The following is a 21,140-nucleotide window of genomic DNA, read 5'->3' as shown; positions in this document are numbered from 1 at the left end:
CTGGGGGAATTTTTGTGTGTGTCTCTATTGTTACAGATATATTTGCTGACAGGTATTTTGAAATAAATTACCAAAATTGAAACTGGCATGATTATGTAGTGCTATTTTGTCAAATAAAATTTGCAGAATTTTAAAATATTGTGTCCAGAATTTTTAATTTTTTGTCACAGAATCAGGAAATGGGAAATAGGAAATGAACTGATCAGCAAAAGGGAAAACAATCTCAAGTTTCCCTATGTTTAGCAGAAAGGTTAACTATTATAAAAGCTGACTTACTTCACTTATAGGATGAGAACCATACATGTTTAATGCATCTTGTACACTATGTGAAAGCTTCTTTTAACTTTTAAAATATAGAACATATGAAATAGATTAATTTTGTGTTTGAAATGTATGTGTAATATGCCAGTAAGAGAGATTTTGCAAAATACATCAACTTATAAGTTAAGTATTAATTGAATTTAATAGATGTCGTCGTGTTCAGATACTAAAAATATGAAGTACATATTGCATCTGGTGTATATGTACAATGGTAAATATTGACCTAGATTTATATCTGCATGAATATATTTAGTAATAGTTACAAATATTTTCTATATAGGAAAGCATTTTTTTTTTGTTTTTTGTTTTGTAATGGAAATACTTACATTTTCACAGAAATTTAGAGGTGGCTGAGAGCTGCTCTGTAAGCAGCAAGTGCAAACCAGCAATCTTGTCCAAACATTGATGCCAAAAATCAGAGTGTCTTTATTTTTGTCAGGTATGCTTAATTTGCAGATCAGTGTAACTTCACTTGTACAAGAGCTGGACAAGCAAAGAATCACCTCATTCTTGAATCTTGGAATCAGATCATGTTTGGTGGTATTTTACCCCAACATCACCTGACTGTAAATGTCTGCAGAGGGCATAAGATGGGAAATAACCAGTGGATCAGTCACCCATGACCCTGAATCCCCACTGCCTAGCATATTGCATAGGGTAGCCTCTAAAGGACTCTTCTGTGCTGTCCAGAAGGTGTGCCTCCCCAGCTTAAGCTCCTTAAACCTTTCCTCACATCCTGTGCTGTTAATTTTACCCCCAAATCCTGCATTGCGCTTCTTTCTCTGTGGGGAAGAGGACAGGATTATTCACCTCTAAAAGAAGGTAAACTGCTTTCATTCATCTCAGCAGGCTGTAAACTCTTTAGGCTGTCTGTGTGCTTTGCCCCTCAAAACTGGTATGTCTGAACTCCCCGAAGGAGTCAAAGGTTTTTCTCTGATGGACCTCATAACCTGTCAGAGGGAAGGAGAAACATTTTGGACTAGTGCAGTACTGGACAACTTGTCAAGGAGTGGGTCTGAATAAAAGATGGTATAGCATCTGCTACTTGGGTCTCTCTTGGAAGTGTCAAAGAATTGACTAGTGATTGGCACTTTCTAGAACTAGGTCACTAACTGTTCATCTGTCCTATGACCCTTAACTATTTCACATAATATGTAATGTGATTAAATACATCTTTTGATGTGCTATCCAGACTTCTCCCTTACATAGTTTGCTTGAATTTTTGCTTTCCACTGTCACTACCTTTGGGATTTTCTCTTTTAATGAATGATATCCTCTTACAAAATCCATAATGGCTGATTGCTTTCTACTGAAACCTTTTGGGGAACTTTTCTTTTGACAGCCTGAGAGAGTTGTTTAGAATGGAGGACATGCTGCTTCTTTCCTGTAATAAACTCATACTTAAAACTTTTTTGTTCATTTTACAGTCTGCTAAACTACGTAAGTTGCCTCCCTTTCTTACTGTCTCGCTCCTGAGGTTTAACTTTGACTTTGAGAAGTGTGAACGATACAAGGAAACAAGCTGCTATACGTTCCCTATCCGGATTAACCTCAGGCCTTTTTGTGAGCAGGTTTGAATAATTTTGTCTTAATTTGTTTTCTGGCTGAATATGTGGGAAATTTATCTCCAGGATGAGCCATATTTCATTTTACCTTTTTTGGTCAGGTCACAGGCTATTTGCAGGAGAAAATGTATGGATTTTCCTCTGTCTGCAATCTCTCCTTCCAAAAGAGATCTCTTTTAATAGTGTTGGGAACTCTAGTGTTTGTGGTGTGAACACAAAGCTTTTATGTGTAGTACTAATAAATGGGAAAAATCAGTAATAGCATAAAACTTACCTGAACATTTCCAGGCAAAAACCTTGTTACCTGAAAGTTAGTTGTTGCATTACATTAGTTTTTAGGTTGGTATTATCTAATAGCATTATACAGAAACACAGTTGTATATTGCCACACCCTTATAGTTTATGCATTCTTTTAGAAATCTATACAGATGAATAGTCATATTAGACATTCATATAACCAAAACATAGTTGTTAACAAAACAAAGCCTTTACGTAATTACTTTAGTCCTTAAACCAGAGGTTGGTAACCTTTCAGAAGTGCTGTGCCGAGTCTTCATTTATTCACTCTTAAGGTTTCACGTGCCAATCATACATTTTAACATTTTTAGAAGGTCTCCTTCTATAAGTCTGTAATATATAACTGAACTGTTGTTGTATGTAATATAAATAAGGGTTTTAAAATGTTTAAGAAGCTTCATTTAAAATTAAATTAAAATGCAGTGCCCCCCGGAAAGGTGGCGAGGATCCAGGCAATGTGAGTGCCACTGAAAATCAGCTTGCGTGCCGCAGGTTGCCTACCCCTGCCTTAAACTATGTAAATAATATATTTACTGCAGACACATTTTAAAGTCTGCTTTCCTAAAATCTTAATCACCATGGTTTTGGTCTTTAAAGTTCTGCAGATTGGCAGTTGGGGAAGAATTTTTCAATATTCGCTTTGGTGGAGGAGCATATTATTATTTTGCTTTTATTTAATTTTGTAGAAGTTAAGCTACATGTGAGGGGTTTTTTTTTTTGTTAAGCACTGCAAAGTTTCCAGAGTTAACAAAGCCTTTTTGAGGGGTCAGTGAAATTAGATACCCACCCACCACCATCATTTCTCAAGAAGTCACTTTTAACTTAAAACTCCTGAACTGTTTACTTGTAACTTTCCAGAAAATTGCAACTGTGCCTAGGAGTAAGTGGTGTAAACTTGTTTATGATAAACATTTTTGTTTCCAAACAAAAAGATTTCAACAGCGTTCAATTGAAATATTCAATGCAATACTAGCTAATGGAGCTGCTAACTATACTTCACTAAGTATGAATAGTAATTTCAGGGACAGCCGAGTTGGCATGTTTCAGTATTTGAATAAAACATACTTTTATGTTGACCACTGTTACTGAAAATATTTTACTTCTAAAGTAGTTACATGCATCTTTGGCTTGGTTCAAGTGTATCTCTAACTCTGGAATAATGGTGGATAACAGAGAACTGTATTGATCGCTCGTTTTCCCCACTAAAACACCTGAAATTTTGTCCATAGTATAAAATCCTCCTTGTAGTTGTGTAAAAGACTTATAGGGTTTATTAATATTCTCTTGTTTTAGACTCATTTGGAGGATTTGGAGTACATGTATGAGCTCTTCTCTGTTATTATACACAAAGGTGGCTGCTATGGAGGACACTACCATGTTTATATCAAAGATGTTGATGCATTAGGAAACTGGCAATTGCAAGTAAGTCTAGAACACTCATTTTGTATGGCTTTTCTCCTGCTTGGCGAATTTTAATTCCTTGAGACGTATTAATGTAGACTGTATTAAAGCATTAAGTACACTTTGTATCAACAAAAATAGTCTAGTGAGGCATTCACTCACACTGTCCTTCATGGCCTTTGTCATGCACTCATTTCATTTGAAGAGACCCTTTATTCAGTCAAGGAATGATTTCTTCTAATCAGAGACTGGAAACTCTATCAAACCTTGTAACTAGATTTAGTTGTCTATTTGCTGTCCTGCTGAGTTAAGTCACAGTGTATGATTTAGAAAGGGATTTAGGCTCTAAGGGGCCTACCAAGTTTAGAATGCTAAACTTTCAGCTTTGTCTCTGAGACTGGCCAGCCCATATCAAAAATTTCCAATGACTTCAGCATCTATAGAAGTCAGTGTCCTATACAGTAAGAGATTTTGATAGTCCTTTTCAAACATTATTTTGTTACACTGTAAAAGCTCATGGAATTTCTGTTCACTGAACCTTGTCAGCCCTGGCAGTCTTTGAATCTAATATTTGTCATCTCATCTGACAGGTTGCATCATAAGAGTGGGGGAAGGGTGGAAATTAGGAGGGGCAGTAACTGAGTGATCAGGAGCCTTCTGTAGACAACAGTAATGGGGCCAGCCTTGCATACCAAAGTGTTTTGCTGTTCAGCGTGGAAACTGTATTTGATGTCTCTGAGCGTCCAAGTTTATTTTAAAAAAGGAGGTGGGGGGAGTGGAGCAGCCAAGCCTCTATGGCCTGCCTCTATGGCCAACCCTGTTGGTGAGTGAGTGTGTGTGGTGTGATATGACTTCTTCAATGACATTTTCTCCACATTTAACTGCTGCAGTTACACTTGGGTATCCATAATTCTGTAAAAGAAAAGAATCTGTGCTAGAAAACAAAAGGAAAAATACACGTCTCTGTTTGAAATAATAGTATTTACTAATCTTTATTTTCATAGCCTTGTAGTAAGGATCCCATCAATGATCTTTTTCAGGAGGAGGAAAGCAAACTGATGACTGAAGAGAAGGTTCAGAAAGATACTGAAAATATCAAAGAAATGGAAAATCCGTTGACAATCCTGAAAGGGATCATATCAGAGGTATGGTATGTAAACAGATCTTTACTGCTCCCTGTTAATTACTGATCTGGAAGAGGGGTGGGGTAAGTGACAAGAATCTAAACTTGGCTTAGTAATTCAGCAGGGAGCATGAGACTGAAAGTGTGAAGTTGATTTTTAATATAAAAGTAGTCATCCACTGGATCTCTCTGAATACTTGCTTGGCCAATCCATTAGTAGCCTTAAGTAGTTTACCCAAGCTATTGCAAAGGTTAGCAAAACCATTCGTTTATTACCATTCCTGTTTGCTGCATACTTCTTGGTTGGTGTGTTTCAGGTTTTGCCCACCACTTCATCATTTCATAGTCTGTTAACTGTGTTCCTTTAGGAAGAATCCAAACAAATTCCTGTGGATCAGTTAGGGCAGAAACTATTGGAGAAAAAAGGAATGTCCTGGAACAAAAAATACAGGAAACAATATGGACCAATACGAAAGGTAACAAAAACAGTAGAACTCTAATAGATACATTAGTTAAATTTTAGCTAAGCCTATTACTAACAAATCACTTCACAATTTTCACTTTAAGAAAATTTTTTAAACTTGTTTTCTTCTAAAATTTCAAATGTTAAGAACAGTAGTAGAAACAGTGGCTCTCCTTTCCCAGCAGACAATCTGTAATGTAAGTCTAATTTATGAATGAAAATGCATATAGCAATGTACTTAGAAGTGTCTACACAGAAATATTAATGATTTAAAAAATACAGTACACTTGAATTAGCAACTCAGTAATCATGATTGTAATAAAACTCTTATTCTGAATCCTACTCGCTGGTAGTTTTGAACACATCCAAAAAATTATCACTTTGGTTAAGTTCTCAGGCTTGCCAGCTCAAGAATTACATTGCAATAGTAAAGGAAACTACTGCATTTGAATTTTGAGTTTGAACTCATTTTTAACCTTTTGAATTCTTCTCAAGAGTTGTGAAACACAGGCCCATTGGTGGGTCATCACTCTGTGTAACTCTTGTCAGACCAGACAAATTCACTACACCTACCACTTTGCTGTCATAGTATTTATAAAGGATGTTGTGTGAGGTATCAAATTAAAGCTGGTTGTAAGTATTGCCATATATATGTATGCATGTTATTTAAGAAGTCGTATGCATGTATTGAGACTATGTTTAGAATCTGTGTTCCTGTCAGGGTTGATGAGCAGCGTTTTGCCAGACAAAGGAGTGTGAAATCGCCTATCTACGCTGTCTCTACTGTAAATTAAACACAAAGGAAGCTGCATTTGAGAAAGTCCAACAGAAAAAGTCAGGTTGACCAGGGTGGGGATGTAAAATCAACATGGGAAGACACCAGAAACTAAAACCATAGGGAAGTTGTCTTGTTTCTGGCATCAAAACTATGAATTTTGGGGAAATATAAGGAGAAGCAAAAAAGACATTTTGTTATGCATTTCAGTGAGGAACACCCCTGGCGGAGCGGGGTGGTTCATGAAAAATCTGGATCCAGGTTAAGACTGAAAACTAGCAAGTTTTGTAGAAAAGGTTTCAGGTGAGAAACTGCTTTAGATTTGATTAACTTGCTACAGCTAAGTTCTGGTCTTGTAGAAGCATGTTATCTTTTGTTTTTTTTATTCTTACTGAACAGTCACTTGAATTCATGAACCTCTGTTCTTTGTTAATACACTTATTGTTGGTTTTATTAGAGAGTGCGATTCCTTAGCTGAACTAAACAGGCTGATATGTACACTGTCTCTTTGGAGACAGCGAACTTGGTAATTTCTGTGAGTGTCTGGTGTCAGGAGCTGGATACTACAGGGGAATGCTGTTCAAGGGGGCTCAAGGATTGGGGTGCACCTAAAGTTAATCTGCAAGGCAAAGTAACGGCTGGCAGAGCTTCTGATGATGTTGTTTTGATCGTTAACAGATTAGAGTGACAGGGACCTGACACCCAGTTTAGCACTAGAAGTTTCTTTCTCTCTGGGCTGGTCCAGACTGGGGGGGGGGGGGAATCGATCTTAGATACGCAACTTCAGCTACGTGAATAACGTAGCTGAAGTCGAATATCTAAGATCGGATTACTCACCCGTCCAGACGGCGCGGGATCGATGTCCGCGGCTCTCTGTGTCGATTCTGGAACTCCGTTTGGGTTGATCGAGTTCCGGAATCGATATAAGCGCGCTCGGGGATCGATATATCACGTCTAGATTAGACGCGATATATCGATCCCCGAGCAATCGATTTTAACCCGCCGATATGGCGGGTAGTCTGGACGTACCCTCTGTCTCTCTCTGAGCTATCGGGTAACAAGGTGACTTACAATCCTGAACACTCCCAAGAAAGCTTCACTGAAATGCAAAACTATTTTAACATTTTGAATAATTCAAAAATAGTTTAAATTGTGAAATTCAAACAGAGCTGCCTTAGAGGAATAGCTGCTTAGCTGAGATTGAAAGTAAACTGAGAAATAACCTATGAGCAAAAAAGCATACTGAACATACACAGTGTCTTCTGTCATGATTGAATGTCTGTTATCAACAACTATAATGTGCATGCACATATGTGTGTTTTCATGATGTCAGTATATTCAGTGAACAGATCTGTCTGACATGTTCTGATTAGTGTGTGTGCTTATTTGAATGAGACTATATGAACATACACTGAAATCAACTCATTTGATACTTCAAGAATGTGCTTTTGTTAGTGATCAGAAATTACATTATCTGAGGTTGAGATTTACTATATACAGTGCTTAGGTTGTAAGCTGTCTGGGGCAGGGAGTGTCTTTATGTGTATTTGTACTACACTTGTCACAATCAAGATTGGGACCTCTGGATGCTCCTGAAATATAAAGGCCTTGGTCTGTGCCAAAACCACTAGTCTTATGGACGAATGACCAATTTAAAGTCCATAAGCTCTGATTGGTATGGTACAGTGGTATAAAGTATTAATTTTCATCCATGGAAAATCCTTGTTCTGGTTTATCATCTTTCTTCTGCCGGCTGCTGCCCTACTCCCCACCCAACATTCTACTTCAATTTGTATGTTTGTCTGTTAACTCCATGCCGTGTTACTTATCTGTCCTGTTCATCTCCAGAGGTAGGCACTGGACCTTGGTCTCTTGAATTAGAGAATGATATTAGTTCAGCAAAAAATCTTGCAACACGGGTTTTATTCTGGAGACTTGCTGAGAAGCATATACAAGAAGAAAACAAATTGACATATAGTAAATAAAAACTAAATAGGAAAACTCTGGGAGTTTAGGAAACAACCCCGTCCTTTGGTCATTTAAGTGCAGTTCTGCTTTATCAAAGCTGTTTCCTGTGTCTGTTTTGCCAAGTAGCTGTTCTTAGTTTTCTGTATTCACTTTGGGAGCCTGTTTGGGCTGTCAGTCCCTAACCTATCTTTATTATTTCACTTTAATTTACTGAAGGTTTCTTTTCCCCTTGTAGTTCTCATTGTAGACTTTTTGGGGGGAGTGTCAGGTAAGTGGGGTTATGGCAAAAGCTGAGAGAGACCAGGGTTCAAATTCTGTGAAAGCTGCAGTGTGCTAATGGACCAAGCTGTATTCTGTTTAGGTGAGGGACACTTTCTACATTCTTCTTCAGAAAGCAGGAGCAAAGCACTTTTGGAAAACTGGGGTCCTTATATGGTGTTAAGTTGAGTATCAAATGAATTTAGGCCAGTAACTTTAAAATTCGTGACTTTAGTCTGATCTCACTCTTGATGCTGTATTTTTTTTTCTTTGTTCGTGGTAGTGCTTACAGTGTGGCTGGCACTTCACAGACAGGAAGGGAAGTTTCCTGCCCTGAGGTGGTTGCAGTCTAAGGATTGACTCATGAGGGAGAGGGGAGCAACAAAAGGGGTTTTCTATACAAATCAAGATGAATCACTATAGGAAGCATGGCAGAAACAGATTTTTTGGAGATACCTAAAAGTGGTTGTTACTTCAGGGAAGTCAAGCCATGCAAAGAAGGCTTGGAGGTGGCAAATGCAGCTTTGCACATTTAATAGATGTTTCCTTCATTATGACACCACTGTTTTTTCTTTTTTTTCTTCCTTTTTAGTATTTGCAGAATCATTCTCAGATATTTCAACTTAGTCCTGATGATAATAAGGTTAGTCTAAAGGAGATGTATGATCAGCTCCAGTTTGGGTCAGATTGCCGAGGACAAGTTCTGCAAAGCCCTTCTCAGAACAGTGATGTCCAGTGGACTTCAGAAAGTCTATGTACAGTGCTAAAGGACAGCACCTCTGGTTCCCATTGGTTTGACTTGAATGATTCAAAAGTCCAGCCCATTAAGGAGAAGGATATTGAGAAACAATTTCAGGGTAAAGAGAGTGCCTACATGCTGTTTTATCGAAAATCCCAGTTGAAAAGACCATCTGAAGGTACGAAAAATACTCACCATGCTCTTCTTACCGCCACAAAATTATTTTTACTCAAAACAAACAAACAAACAAAAACCCCAACAACCCAGCAGTGGAGTTCTTTATATATATTTTCTGTTTAGAAGGAATAGAAAAATCCTCCCACTACCTAATGGAGGAAAGGGTTAGCAGGAGATGTAATGGGGTGGTGTGAATGGTAGTGATAAATTAGGCAGCTAATGGTCTCCAGATGCCAAGATTTTCCAGTCTCTTCCACAAAGTGACAAATTAACTCACTATTATCATGAAAATACAAGCAGCAGTTTTTATACTGTAACAGTAAGTAACACTCAATAGGAATATAAACAGAAATAAAATTTGCATGTCGTATCTACCCATAACTTAAGGCTGTATTGTAAAATAAACCACCACCTTCATCATTAAAGACTTTAAAAGATTACCATATCGGGAGGCCTGGCCTAGAGCCACTTCTAAGCATGTCAGAATGGCTTTACACAACTAAATCCCAACTAACTAGCTTGCTTTGGTCACAGCACAAGCAAATCCAAGATATCGGGTTCCTGGCCATCTCTTGAATGAAATGGATGCGGCAAACATTGAACTGCGGAAGAGAAGGTATGTAATATCATCATCATCATCATCATACTTTTTCATTTGTAGATATCAAAGTGCTTTACAAACGAAGGAAAGTATTATTATCCTAATTTTGCAGATAAAAAACACTGAGGCCTGGTCTACACTACGCATTTAAACTGAATTTAGCAGCGTTAAACCAATTTAACCCTGCACCCGTCCACACAACGAGGCCCTTTATATCGCTATAAAGGGCTCTTTAAACGGATTTCTGTACTCCTCCCTGATGAGAGGAGTAGCGCTGAAATCGGTATTGCCATGTTGGATTAGGGTTAGTGTGGCCGCAAATTGACGGTATTGGCCCCCACAGTGCACCATTGTGACCGCTCTGGAAAGCAGTCTGAACTCGGATGCACTGGCCAGGTAGACAGGAAAAGCCCCGTGAACTTTTGAATTTCATTTCCTGTTTGCCCAGCGTGGAGCTGTGATCAGCACGAGTGGCGATGCAGTCCCAAATTGAAAAAGAGCTCCAACATGGACCATATGGGAGATGCTGGATTTGATCGCTGTATGGGGAGACAAATCTGTTCTATCAGAGCTCCGTTGCAGAAGACAAAATGACAAAGCATTTGAAAAAATCTCCAGGGTATGATAGACAGAGGCCACAGCACAGTGTTATGTGACAAACATAACGGAAAGCGAAAGAATCAAATGGACACTCATGGAGGGAGGGAGGGGATACTGAGGACTCCAACTATCCCACAGTCCCCACAGTCTCTGAAAAGCATTTGCATTCTTGGCTGAGCTCTCAATGCCTGAAGGGTCAAAAACATTTTCCCGGGTGTTTCAGGGTATATGTCGTCAATTTACACCCTTTCCCCTCCCCTCCCCTCCCCTCCCGAAAGAAAAGGGGGAAAAAAATGTTTCTCGCCTTTTTTCAGTGTCACCCTATGTCTACTGCATGCTGCTGGTAGACGGGGTGCTGCAGCGCTGAAAACCAGCATCCCCTTCCCGGTAGCAGACGGTACAGTATGACTGCTATCCATCTTCATCATCAGCTCGTGAGTGCTCCTGGCTGGCCTCGGTGAGGTCGGCTGGGGGCGCCTGGATAAAAATAGGAATGACTCCTGGTCATTCCCGGCAGATGGTACAAAACGGCTGGTAACGGCCCTCATCATAGCAACTGGAGGTTGAACTCTTATCAGCCCCCATCCCTTTCATGTCTAAAGAAAAGATTCTGTACTGCCTGGACTATCGCAGCAGCTGGAGGCTTCCTCCCACTCATTTTATCTCATTAAAAAGTCAGTGTTTCTTATTCCTGCATTCTTTATTACTTCATCACACAAATGGGTGGACACTGCTACGGTAGCCCAGGAGGGTTGGGGGAGGAGGGAAGCAATGAGTGGGGTTGTTGCAGGGGCGCCCCCTAGAATGGCATGCAGCTCATCATTTCTGTGGGATCTCTGGGGCGCTGACCCGGAGCGGCTGTGCTTTCTGGTTCTCTAGTACACTTGCCCCGTATTCTAGGCAGGACTGACTCTATTTTTAGACAAAACATAAGGGAATGACCCGGGGAGTCATTCCATTTTTGTCCATGTGCCCCTGGCCGACCTCAGCGAGGCCAGCCAGGAGCACCCATGACAGCAGCAGATGGTACAAAAGGACTGATAACCGTCATCCCATCCCCAATTTACGATGGCAGATGGTGCAATAGGGCTGGTAACCGTCTCTGCTACCTTGCAAAGGGAAAGGAATGCTGCTGTGTAGCACTGCAGTACCGCGTCTGTCAGCAGCATCCAGTACACATACAGTGACAGTGACAAAGCAAAATGGGCTCCATGGTTGCCATGCTATGGTGTCTGCCAGGGCAATCCAGGGAAAAAGGGCGCAAAATGATTGTCTGCTGTTGCTTTCACGGAGGAAGGATTGAGTGACGACATTTACCCAGAATCACCAGCGACACTGTTTTTGCACTGGGATCTCAACCCAGAATTCCAATGGGCGGGGGAGACTGCGGGAACTATGGGATAGCTATGGGATAGCTACCCACAGTGCAGCACTCCGGAAATCGATGCTAGCCTTGGTACATGGACGTGCACCGCCAAATTAATGTGCTTAGTGTGGCCGCATGCACTTGACTTTATACAATCTGTTTTACAAAACCGGTTTATGTAAAATCGGAATAATCCCGTAGTGTAGACATATCCTGAGTCATGTGGACAAAATGACTAACCCAAGGTCACATTGCAGGTCATTGGTGAATCCAGGAATTAGAATCGAGGATTCCTGACTCTAGTCCACTGCCTTCTCCTCTACCTCCCTGTTACATTCCCTTACTGGCCTACTGTCATGGTATAATTCCCCACTCTGAACCTTAGCGTCCAAAAGATGGGGTACCAGCATGAATTCCTCTAAGCTCAATTACCAGCTTAGTACTTGTAGCGCTGCCACCAACCAGGAATTCCAGTGCCTGGTACACTCTGGTCCCCCCAAAACCTTGCCCGGGGACCCCCCAAGACCCAGACCCTCTGGATCTTAACACAAGGAAAGTAAACCCTTTCCCTCGCCGTTGCCTCTCCCAGGCTTCCCCTCCCCGGGTTAAACTGGAAGATCACTGTGATTCAAACTCCTTGAATCTTAAAACAGAGAGGAAAATTCGCCTTCCCCCCCTCCTTCTCTCTCCTCCTCCCAGACTCTCCCTGAGAGAGAAAGTAATCCTAACACAGAGAGAAAATTAACCTTTCTCTCCCTCTTCCCTCCTTTCTCCCCACCGATTCCCTGGTGAATCCAGACCCCATCCGCTGGGGTCTCACACCAGAATAAAAAAACAATCAGGTTCTTAAACAAGAAAAGCTTTTTAATTAATTTTTACTGTTTTTTCTTTCTTTATCTTTGTAAATTTAAGATGGAATATGTTACAGGGTCTTTCAGCTATAGACACTGGGAATACCCTCCCAGTCTAAGTATACAAGTACAAATTAAAATCCTTTCAGCAAAATACACATTTGAACTCCTTCCAGCCAAATACACATTTGCAAATAAAGAAAACAAACATAAGCCTAACTCGCCTTATCTGCCTAGTACTCACTATTCTGAACTTATAAGAGCCTGTATCGGAGAGATTGCAGAGAAACCTGGTTGCACGTCTGATCCCTCTGAGCCACCAGAGTGAACAACAACCAAACACTAATAGCGCACACAAAAACTTCCCTCCCTCAAGATTTGAAAGTATCCTGTCCCCTGATTGGTCCTCTGGTCAGGTGACAGCCAGGATCACTGATCTTGTTAACCCTTTACAGTCAAAAGAGACATGAAGTACTCCTATTAACCCTTAACTATCTATGACACCTACTTTCTCAGTCAGACTAATATAATTGTAGAACAAGTTCACTTAAAAAAAATGAAGAATTGTGCTAGACTTAAGTAAATTAATATAGCTCCTCGGATAGAATGGAAGGAATTTTCTTAGTGTATCTTTACAGAGATATTGGGAGAGAAGGGAACCATGCTACAATAAAATAGCAGGTGTGGAGCAGAACAGAAACTTTTACTTAAACTGTGTCATTGGAATTCACTCTCTGCAGTCTTGAAACCCAAAGTTCTCCAAGTGAAGCCTTAAGGGATGTATAGGCTTTGTGTGGCCCGTTTGCACAGGATGAATTTTATTTTTTATAAAAATCTTGTTTTACCTTATTTGGTATCTTGCAGGTTAAAAGTGGATGCAAGTAGCAGAAATCAGGGCTGATATGCCTTTTTGGTCTTAGCTGTAGATCTTGGGGCTCTGAGCAGCTTCTGCATATTTGTTTCCATTGTGCAGTTGTGTTAGAGTATTGATTTGCAAGTTGGGTAGAAAAACTAATATTAGGGTTATCTTCCATAAAACAAACTAATTATATTACAAATGGATCTTTGAAGGGCCTGGAAGAAATCAGCACTATTTAACAAATATTTTAGCATGTTTTTGGAGGGTTTCTTTATTCTGCACTGCACAATGCATAGATAATTTGTTTCTTTGAGGGCCTTTGGCACTTTGAGATTCAACCCAGATCAGTAGGGAGTTTTGTCATCGCCTGCCCTGTAAACTTTGGGTGCCTTAAATGCTATGGTGCTGCAGCTCGCTGTTCTGATGCCAGCAGCCAAGCATCCAGGTCATACTCTAGCTCAGGGGTCAGCAACCTCTGGCACTCAGCTCGCCAGGGTAAGCACGTTGGCAGGTGCGGCGGACCGCAGCTCCCCCTGGCCGTCCCAGGCCAATGCAGGAAGCCGCGGCCAGCACATCCCTCGGCACTTTCTGCCGCCCCCATTGGCCTGGGACAGCAAACCATGGCTAGTGGGAGCTGTGGTCTGCTGAACCTGCTGACGCAGGAGATAAATAAACTGGCCCAGCCCGCCAGGGTGCTTACCCTGGCGAGCTGCGTGCCTTAGTTTGCCAATCCCTGCTCTAGCTTCTACTGACCATGTACTTTTGCAGGGTGATCTCAGACCCAGCCTTGACCCCCCAGAATTGCACGTCTTGTATTGTTCAGTATCCCACTGGACCGTACAAGCTTATAAATTAGTTTGTCATTCCAGCAAAGGGTAACAAAAATGCACAGCCAGCCTTGTTGTCTCAAGCAGAGGCTTTCCAAACACTTCAATCAAACAACCTGGTTTAGAAGAAAGACTAAACACGTTTATTAACTAGAGAAAGATATGTTTTAAGTAATAAGGCATATAAGTTATAGTTGGTTACAAAAGAAATAAAAAGATAAACATGCAAGCTCATTCCTAAACTTTACCAAGCTAAATAAGATTTGAAAGCAAAAAGATTTCTCTCACCCCAAAACTCTCAGCAATCCATACTAACTGGAAAGCCTTCCAGCTAGGACTACTCCCCCAGTTCAGTGATGCTCCTGTTGTCTTTCAAGTGCTGCTGAGAATAGAGAGGGGGGAGGAGAGATGATGAGGCAGTCACTGTCTCTCCTTTTTATACGCTGATCCTCTGTAATGAAAAAGTCTTTCCTGGGTCATGGGGTCAGGCAGTTCCATGGTATATGTGAGCTGCCAACCATCAGGAGAGTTGTAAATTTCTTGTTTCAACTTCCCTGCTCGTGAATCTCTGATTAATTAGGTAATGGCCTTTTAGCACGAAGTTGGCATGCTTTTCGCTTTGTGAAGATGGTCTGAGGATGTTGCCCAGAATTACAACATATTTCAGTAACAAACATATAGTAAAATCATAATTTCATGTGCAGTGTTGCACACATTTCAACAGGATAATATTCAGCAGGTTGAGTTTTCAAATAATACCTCACAAGCAATGTTCCCTCTAACTTTTCCCAGACGTACTCAATGAATTTTGTTATGTGCACCAATATGGAGGTGACATGTGACACATCACCTCTATATTGGTGTGCATAACAAAGTTCATGTGATGACAGTGGAGCCGAGGGATTCGGAGTGGGGCTCAGGGTTGGGGCAGAGGATTGTGACGGAGTGGTGAGGGCTCTGGGGTGGAGCAGAGCGTTGGGGTGCTGAGCGGGTTGAGGGGTCTGGCTTGGGGTGGGGCCAGGGATGAGGGGTTTGGGATGTAGGCTGCCCAGGGGCTATGCCGGGGGGGGAGAGGATTTCCCCCCCATCTTTCTCCTCCCTCCCCTACAGCAGCACCTGGGTTTGGGGGAGATGAGGTGCCTCTCCCACCTCCGCGGCAGGTCTGTTCTGGGGCTAGGGGAGGGGCGCCTCTCCCCCAGCCATGTCAAGTCCAGGGCAGTTCTTTGCTGGAGCCAGCTGGGAAAGGCTCCTCTTCCTGCCGCAGCCCTGAGCCCCTGCTCAGCCTAGAGGAAACTTAGCTCACAAGTCATACTTTGCACACAGTATACCATAATCATATCACGGGATGAGCATGGGGTACAAGTCGTATGGGGTATAGGGTGTCACAGGATGTAGTCTCTATCCCCTTTTGAAATTAAGTACTCATATTTCTCCACTTGCTCTCCTGAGGGCTTTGTTTACCTTGCATGTAAATGTGCTTTTCTTTGTTTTTGGGTGATACCTTGCTTAATTTACATCAGAACCTCATTCCTTTCTCTGGAACAGGCATGGCTTAGACCCTGCTTGCCAAATACTTTTAAAGAACATATTTGCAACACTTGTATATGAGCTCCTTGATGAGTTTATTGTGCATAAATCATGCAAAAGTGTTAATGATGCCATGTACGTTGAACAAACCGACAGTCTCTATGCAAAAGAATAAATGGACACAAATCAGACGTCAAGAATTATAACATTCAAAAACCAGTCGGAGAACACTTCAGCCTCCCTGGACACTCAATAACAGACTTAAGTGGCAATTCTTCAACAAAAAAACTTCAAAAATAGACTCCAGTGAGAAACTGCAGAGCTGGAATTAATTTGCGAACTGGACACTATCAGATTAGGCCTGGATAAAGACTGGGAGTGGATGGGTCATTACAAAAACTAAAAACTAATATCCCCATGCGAATTTCCCCCTCCTGTTACTCACACCTTCTTGTCAGCTGTTCAAAATGGGCCACCCCAATTACCACTACAAACGTGATTTTTCCTCTTGTTGATAATATCCCACTTTAATTGAATTGTCTTGTTAGAATTGATAAGGCAACCCCCATGTTTTCATGTACTATGTGTGTATATATATATCTTCCTACTGTATTTTCCACTCCATGCATCTGATGAAGTGGGTTTTAGCCCACGAAAGCTTATTCCCAAATTAATTTGTTAGTCTCTAAAGTGCCACAGGTACCCCTTGGTTTGTTTTTTTTTAATTATTTTATTTTTTTTGTTGATACAGACTAACATGGCTACCACTCTGAAAATGATCAGAGAGTTACTTGGTTTCCAAATATATATTACATTTTGGGTCTATATCATGACAATAGTGTGCTGTCTGAGATTGATGTGGTCTTAGGGTCATTGGGCCTCTGCGGATTCCCACCTGTGGCTCTGGTGTTGATATAAAGCTAATCGTGAGCTCAGCACCACAGTGTGCCAATCCTGTAAATGTACAGAGGCAACTCTAGAACAGTCAGCAGTAAATCATCTTTCATTTTAGCCTATTGGTATTGATACATATGTGTGATGTGTGGTTGTTTTTTTGTTTTGTTTTTTTAAACAGGGTGGATTCTGACTCTGCAGACAATAATATTGATTTGCGCCTCCATTTGGGCTCTCACTATAAACTTTACAATGGGGCCCTACACCCATCGCTTTCTTGGAAAGAAAGTGTGCTGGATCTGACTATTGATAAAAGAAAAACCCTAGGAGATCTGCGACAATCGATATTTCAGGTATTTATTTTTTAAGAGTGTTAACCCAAACATTTTATCTTTACCTGAGTTACAAAGACAATTTTAAAATTGTGAACATGACTGTGCTCTCTATGACAAGAAAAAATTTTCTGTAGTATTTGACATTTTTCTGTCTGAAGCCACAGAAATGACGAAATAAGTCCTTCACCATTGTAATGAAAATATACCTTCAAGTTGACATACAGACTTGTACACTTTCTGTCTGCAATCTGGGTGTTGCTGTTTCAACTACATACTAGGAGGGAGCTTGCTGACCTGGACTGGAAAAAGAGTCAAGAAAATACCTGCAATTAGAGTTAGCATATACTGAAAAGAAGTCCTAGAATTTTTTTTGAAATTATCAAACTGGAAAAATCTAACTTTTTTTTTCCCCAGTAAACCAAAGAAACATCACAATTCCCAGAGAGTGGTCAGGTTCAGTTTGACAAATAGCACAGGAGTTAGGAATGGCTTTGTTTTAGAACTCAAGTCACTTTTTATTTCTCATTGTAGAATGCAAACAAAGACAAAATATTTTCAAACTTTGACACAAACGCTTGATCTGCACTTTATTGGCTAGGTAATCATTTATGACAGTTGGCTAAAAATATTTGAGTGAAAAACTAAAAAGTGCTCTAGCATACTGCTTATCTGCTTTACAGAGAGAATATAAGTATAATTCATGAAACCCTGTCCTCACTGAAGTCATTAGCAAAACTCGGTTCAACTTCATTTCGAGGGCCAGGATTTCACCCTTTACAACCAGTTTGAAACTTTGCTGAGGGGTTACAACTTTTGCTTTTTTTCACAATTGGTTGTTTTATTTATACCCATTAGCTGTTGGAATTTTGGGAAGGAGACATGATTCTCAGTACTGCAAAGTCTCTACCAGCAGGACTTCATGTTTACCAAACACTTGATGGTAAGACCTGCATAAAACAAGGCTTCATTGTTTATTTGCATGCGCTATACTTTGTTTAGGGCATTTTGAAGATGTTCCATTTATTAACTTATTGGAGAAATATATTACTACATTTTATTAACTTCAGTGTTCAGTTTGACCTATTTGCAAATCCTCTTCAGTCTTGATCTTATTTATGGCAAACTTAACTTAGCTGGAAGCTGTGTGGGACAGAGGCTGTTTTTTTATCTGTGTGTGTTCAGTGCCTACGACGGGGGACCTGGTCCATGACTCAGACTCCTAGGACCTATGATAATACACATAATAAATAATATAATATTAAAACATAATAAAGTTTTATGATCCTTTCAGTGGCTCTTCTGTGAAACCTTTGGTGGGAAGTAGGATGAAAGTGTAGGTCTCTGAGAATTAATCAGATTTGCAGACATGTAAGATTTTACTAAGATATCCGTTTGAATGTTTATGATGTCTTATTAGCATTTATCTAATAGTTAAAAAGTAGAGGATCTCAGAGGCAGGATAGTAGCAACAAGTGGACTGGACATTTTAAACTGAATGTCTTAGTGGAAGTGAAAACTCAAAGAGGAAAGTTTTTTATTTTTATTTTTTTTATATATAAATATGACAGCACAGCTCAGTTAAGATATCAGTTTGGCTTTCATTAGTCTTGACACTTATAACTTAATATGGGTTCTTCTTCGAGTGATTGCTCATATCCATTCCAGTTAGGTGTGTGCGCCGCGCGTGCACATTCGTCGGAAAACTTTTACCCTAGCAACTCAGTGGGCCGGCAGGTCGCCCCCTAGAGTGGCGCCGTCATGGTGCTCGATATATACCCCTGCCGGCCCACCCGCTCCTCAGTTCCTTCTTACCGCCCGTGTCGGTCGTTGGAACAGTGGAGCGCGGCTTAGCTGACCTCCACTTCCCTAGCTACTCGTAGTTCTCGTATATAGTTATGCAGTTAAAATCGTTTTATACATATATTTGTATAGTTATACGTTTTTTCTTTGCTAACATAGTTAGTTTAGTAATAGTTAGCGGGGTTCAGGAAGTAGCCCCTTCCCTGCACCCGGTGCCGGAGCCCATGCACGGCTCACCGGGTTTTAAAATGGGCTCGGCCTGCCAGAAGCCGATGCCGAAGGGAGATCCACACGACTCTTGTTTGAAGTGCCTCAGGGAACCACACTTGACAGCTAAGTGCCCCATTTGCAAGGCTTTTAAGCCGAGAACAAAAAGGAGCGGGACTTTCACTTACCCCTCTACCTTTGGCACCGAGCGATGATCAAGTGGCTGGCAGAAGCGCCTCCTCGGCACTGGACCCCGCCGGTACTGCCAAGGCCTTTCGGCACCGGCCGTCACCGGCACCAAAGTCAACTCGGCACCGCTCCCTTCCTCCGAGGTCGAGAGAGCCTACGATTCCTGCTGGTGCCTGACGGCTCCCCGGCACACGCCGTGTTTGAGCCCCCTGCTCCTGCTGCTTCCGTGCCACCTGCATCGCAGCCAGAGAGCTCGTCTAAGTCGGATTGCCCGGCACCGACACCTGCAGAGGCACCGATGTCATCGGCACCATCGATTCCAGTCCCCCAGGGCCATTGAATCCAGTGCCTGACAGCTCCCCGGCACGCGCCGTGGTAGAGCTTACTGCTCCTGCTGCTTCTGTGCCAACTGCACCACAGCCAGAGAGCTCGTCTAAGTCGGATCGCCCGGCACCGACGCCTGCAGAGGCACCGACGACGTCGGCACCGTCGATCCCGGTCCCACAAGGGCCGTCGAATCCGGTGCCTGACAGCTCCCCGGCACGTGCCGTGGTTGAGCTGCTGCTTCCGTGCCAACTGCACCGCAGCCAGAGAGCTCGTCTAAGTCGGATCGCCCGGCACCGACACCTACCGAAGCTCTGACGACCTCGGTAAAATCGATCCCGGTCCCATGAGGGCCGTCGAATCCGGGGCCTGACGGCTCCCCAGTATGTACTGTGGTTGAGCCTGCTGTTCCCTCCACACCGGAGACATTACCAATGGCAAGGGATCTCATTGCCATGACAAAGTTGATGCTGCCTGACCCCGGCACCGCCGGTGCGGGTATTACAGTCTCTTCATATGACCGTCCTCTGTCAGCACAGCAGAGCGGCACCGTTCATGATCACGGTCCTGCAGATGCTCCAGGTCCCATCGGCACACCCGACACCACTTGCAGTCCCGGTGCTGTTTTCCTCATCGGTACTGGTCGCACTCGCCGCACCGGTCGGTATCCCGTTCGCCGACCCGCTACTATTGGCACCGTTCCGACTCCCGGCACCGCGACAGGAACCGTGACTCCCGTAGCCTCTCCCCGAGCCTCGAGATCTCGGTCGACCTCCCGGCACCGTTCTGGTTGCAGGTCTGGATCTCGTTCCAGGTACCGGTACACCTCCCGGTGCCGGTCCCCGGTGCCGAGTTGGGCAAGGTCTGATAGAGTCAGGGACTCTGCCCATGCCTTTTTTTAGTACCTCCATGGCCATCCAGACACGCATCTGTGTCATCCCACATGCGCAGATCTTATGCTCAGGACCACGATTCTGATATGCCCCCCGACAACCTGAGGTGGAGGAGATCCCAGAGGTAGAGGACCCGGTATGGTGCCCTCTAAGGGGTACGATTACTTGTCTGTACGCTCTCCTCTCTGCTCACTAGTCTTTCAGTCTGTTAAGGAGAGGTATTGGCATGGCCAGCGGGCGCCAGCCCCGAAACCGAAGGAGGCTTGGCGAATGAACCTACTTGGCTGCCAGATGTACTCTGCAGAGGCCCTGCAGCTCTGGGTAGCAAAGCAACAAGCCTTGCTTAGCTGCTATAATTATAGCACCTGGGTGAAGGTAGTTTAGTTTATGGAGTTTCTACCTCAAAACTCTCGCCAAGAGTTCGCTGCCGTCTTGAAGGACGGGGGAAAAAGGTACCCAGAGCGTCCTTCCAGGCCTCGTTGGACGCAGCAGACTCAGCAGCCAGGACTCTGGCCTTTGGTGTTGCCATGAGGTGCATCTCATGGCTTCAGGTTTCAAACCTCCGGCCGGAGCTGCAGTATGCCATTCAGGACTTACGCTTTGTTGGTAAAGGCCTCTTCGTGGCAAAGACAGCCCCAGGCTGCGAAGCCTGATGGACAATAGGGTCCTAATGTGCTCTCTCAGCATGCATATGCCAGCGACCAAACGCAGGCCTTTCTGTCCCCAGCCGCCATACTCTATGCCTAGCCAGAGACAGGACTTTGGCAAACGGCGAGGCCA

At 42.6% G+C, this 21,140-nt stretch overlaps 1 protein-coding gene across 8 annotated transcripts in view; it reads left to right on the top strand.

Moving 5' to 3' along the window:
- Positions 1-21,140, top strand: part of USP40 (ubiquitin specific peptidase 40) — a 71,290-nt gene that overhangs the window by 11,332 nt on the left and 38,818 nt on the right. For 6 of the 8 annotated variants that reach the window (XR_004002598.1, XM_030579934.1, XM_030579937.1 and 3 more), the window contains 8 exons: positions 1,749-1,892; positions 3,477-3,605; positions 4,625-4,729; positions 5,076-5,183; positions 8,764-9,088; positions 9,622-9,703; positions 16,794-16,965; positions 17,803-17,887. Coding sequence is in view for 7 of the 8 variants with exons in the window: in XM_030579934.1 (XP_030435794.1) it covers positions 1,749-1,892; positions 3,477-3,605; positions 4,625-4,729; positions 5,076-5,183; positions 8,764-9,088; positions 9,622-9,703; positions 16,794-16,965; positions 17,803-17,887 (1,150 nt within the window). In the remaining variant the exon portion in view is untranslated. The remainder of the gene's footprint in view (positions 1-1,748; positions 1,893-3,476; positions 3,606-4,624; positions 4,730-5,075; positions 5,184-8,763; positions 9,089-9,621; positions 9,704-16,793; positions 16,966-17,802; positions 17,888-21,140) is intronic. The other 2 variants (XM_030579930.1, XM_030579932.1) reach the window with 2 other exon arrangements.

The sequence above is a fragment of the Gopherus evgoodei genome, chromosome 11 (genome assembly GCF_007399415.2).
Source record: "Gopherus evgoodei ecotype Sinaloan lineage chromosome 11, rGopEvg1_v1.p, whole genome shotgun sequence".
Taxonomy (NCBI): domain Eukaryota; kingdom Metazoa; phylum Chordata; order Testudines; family Testudinidae; genus Gopherus; species Gopherus evgoodei.
Note: the sequence above shows the minus strand (reverse complement) of the source record. Positions and strands in the feature narration are given on the sequence as shown.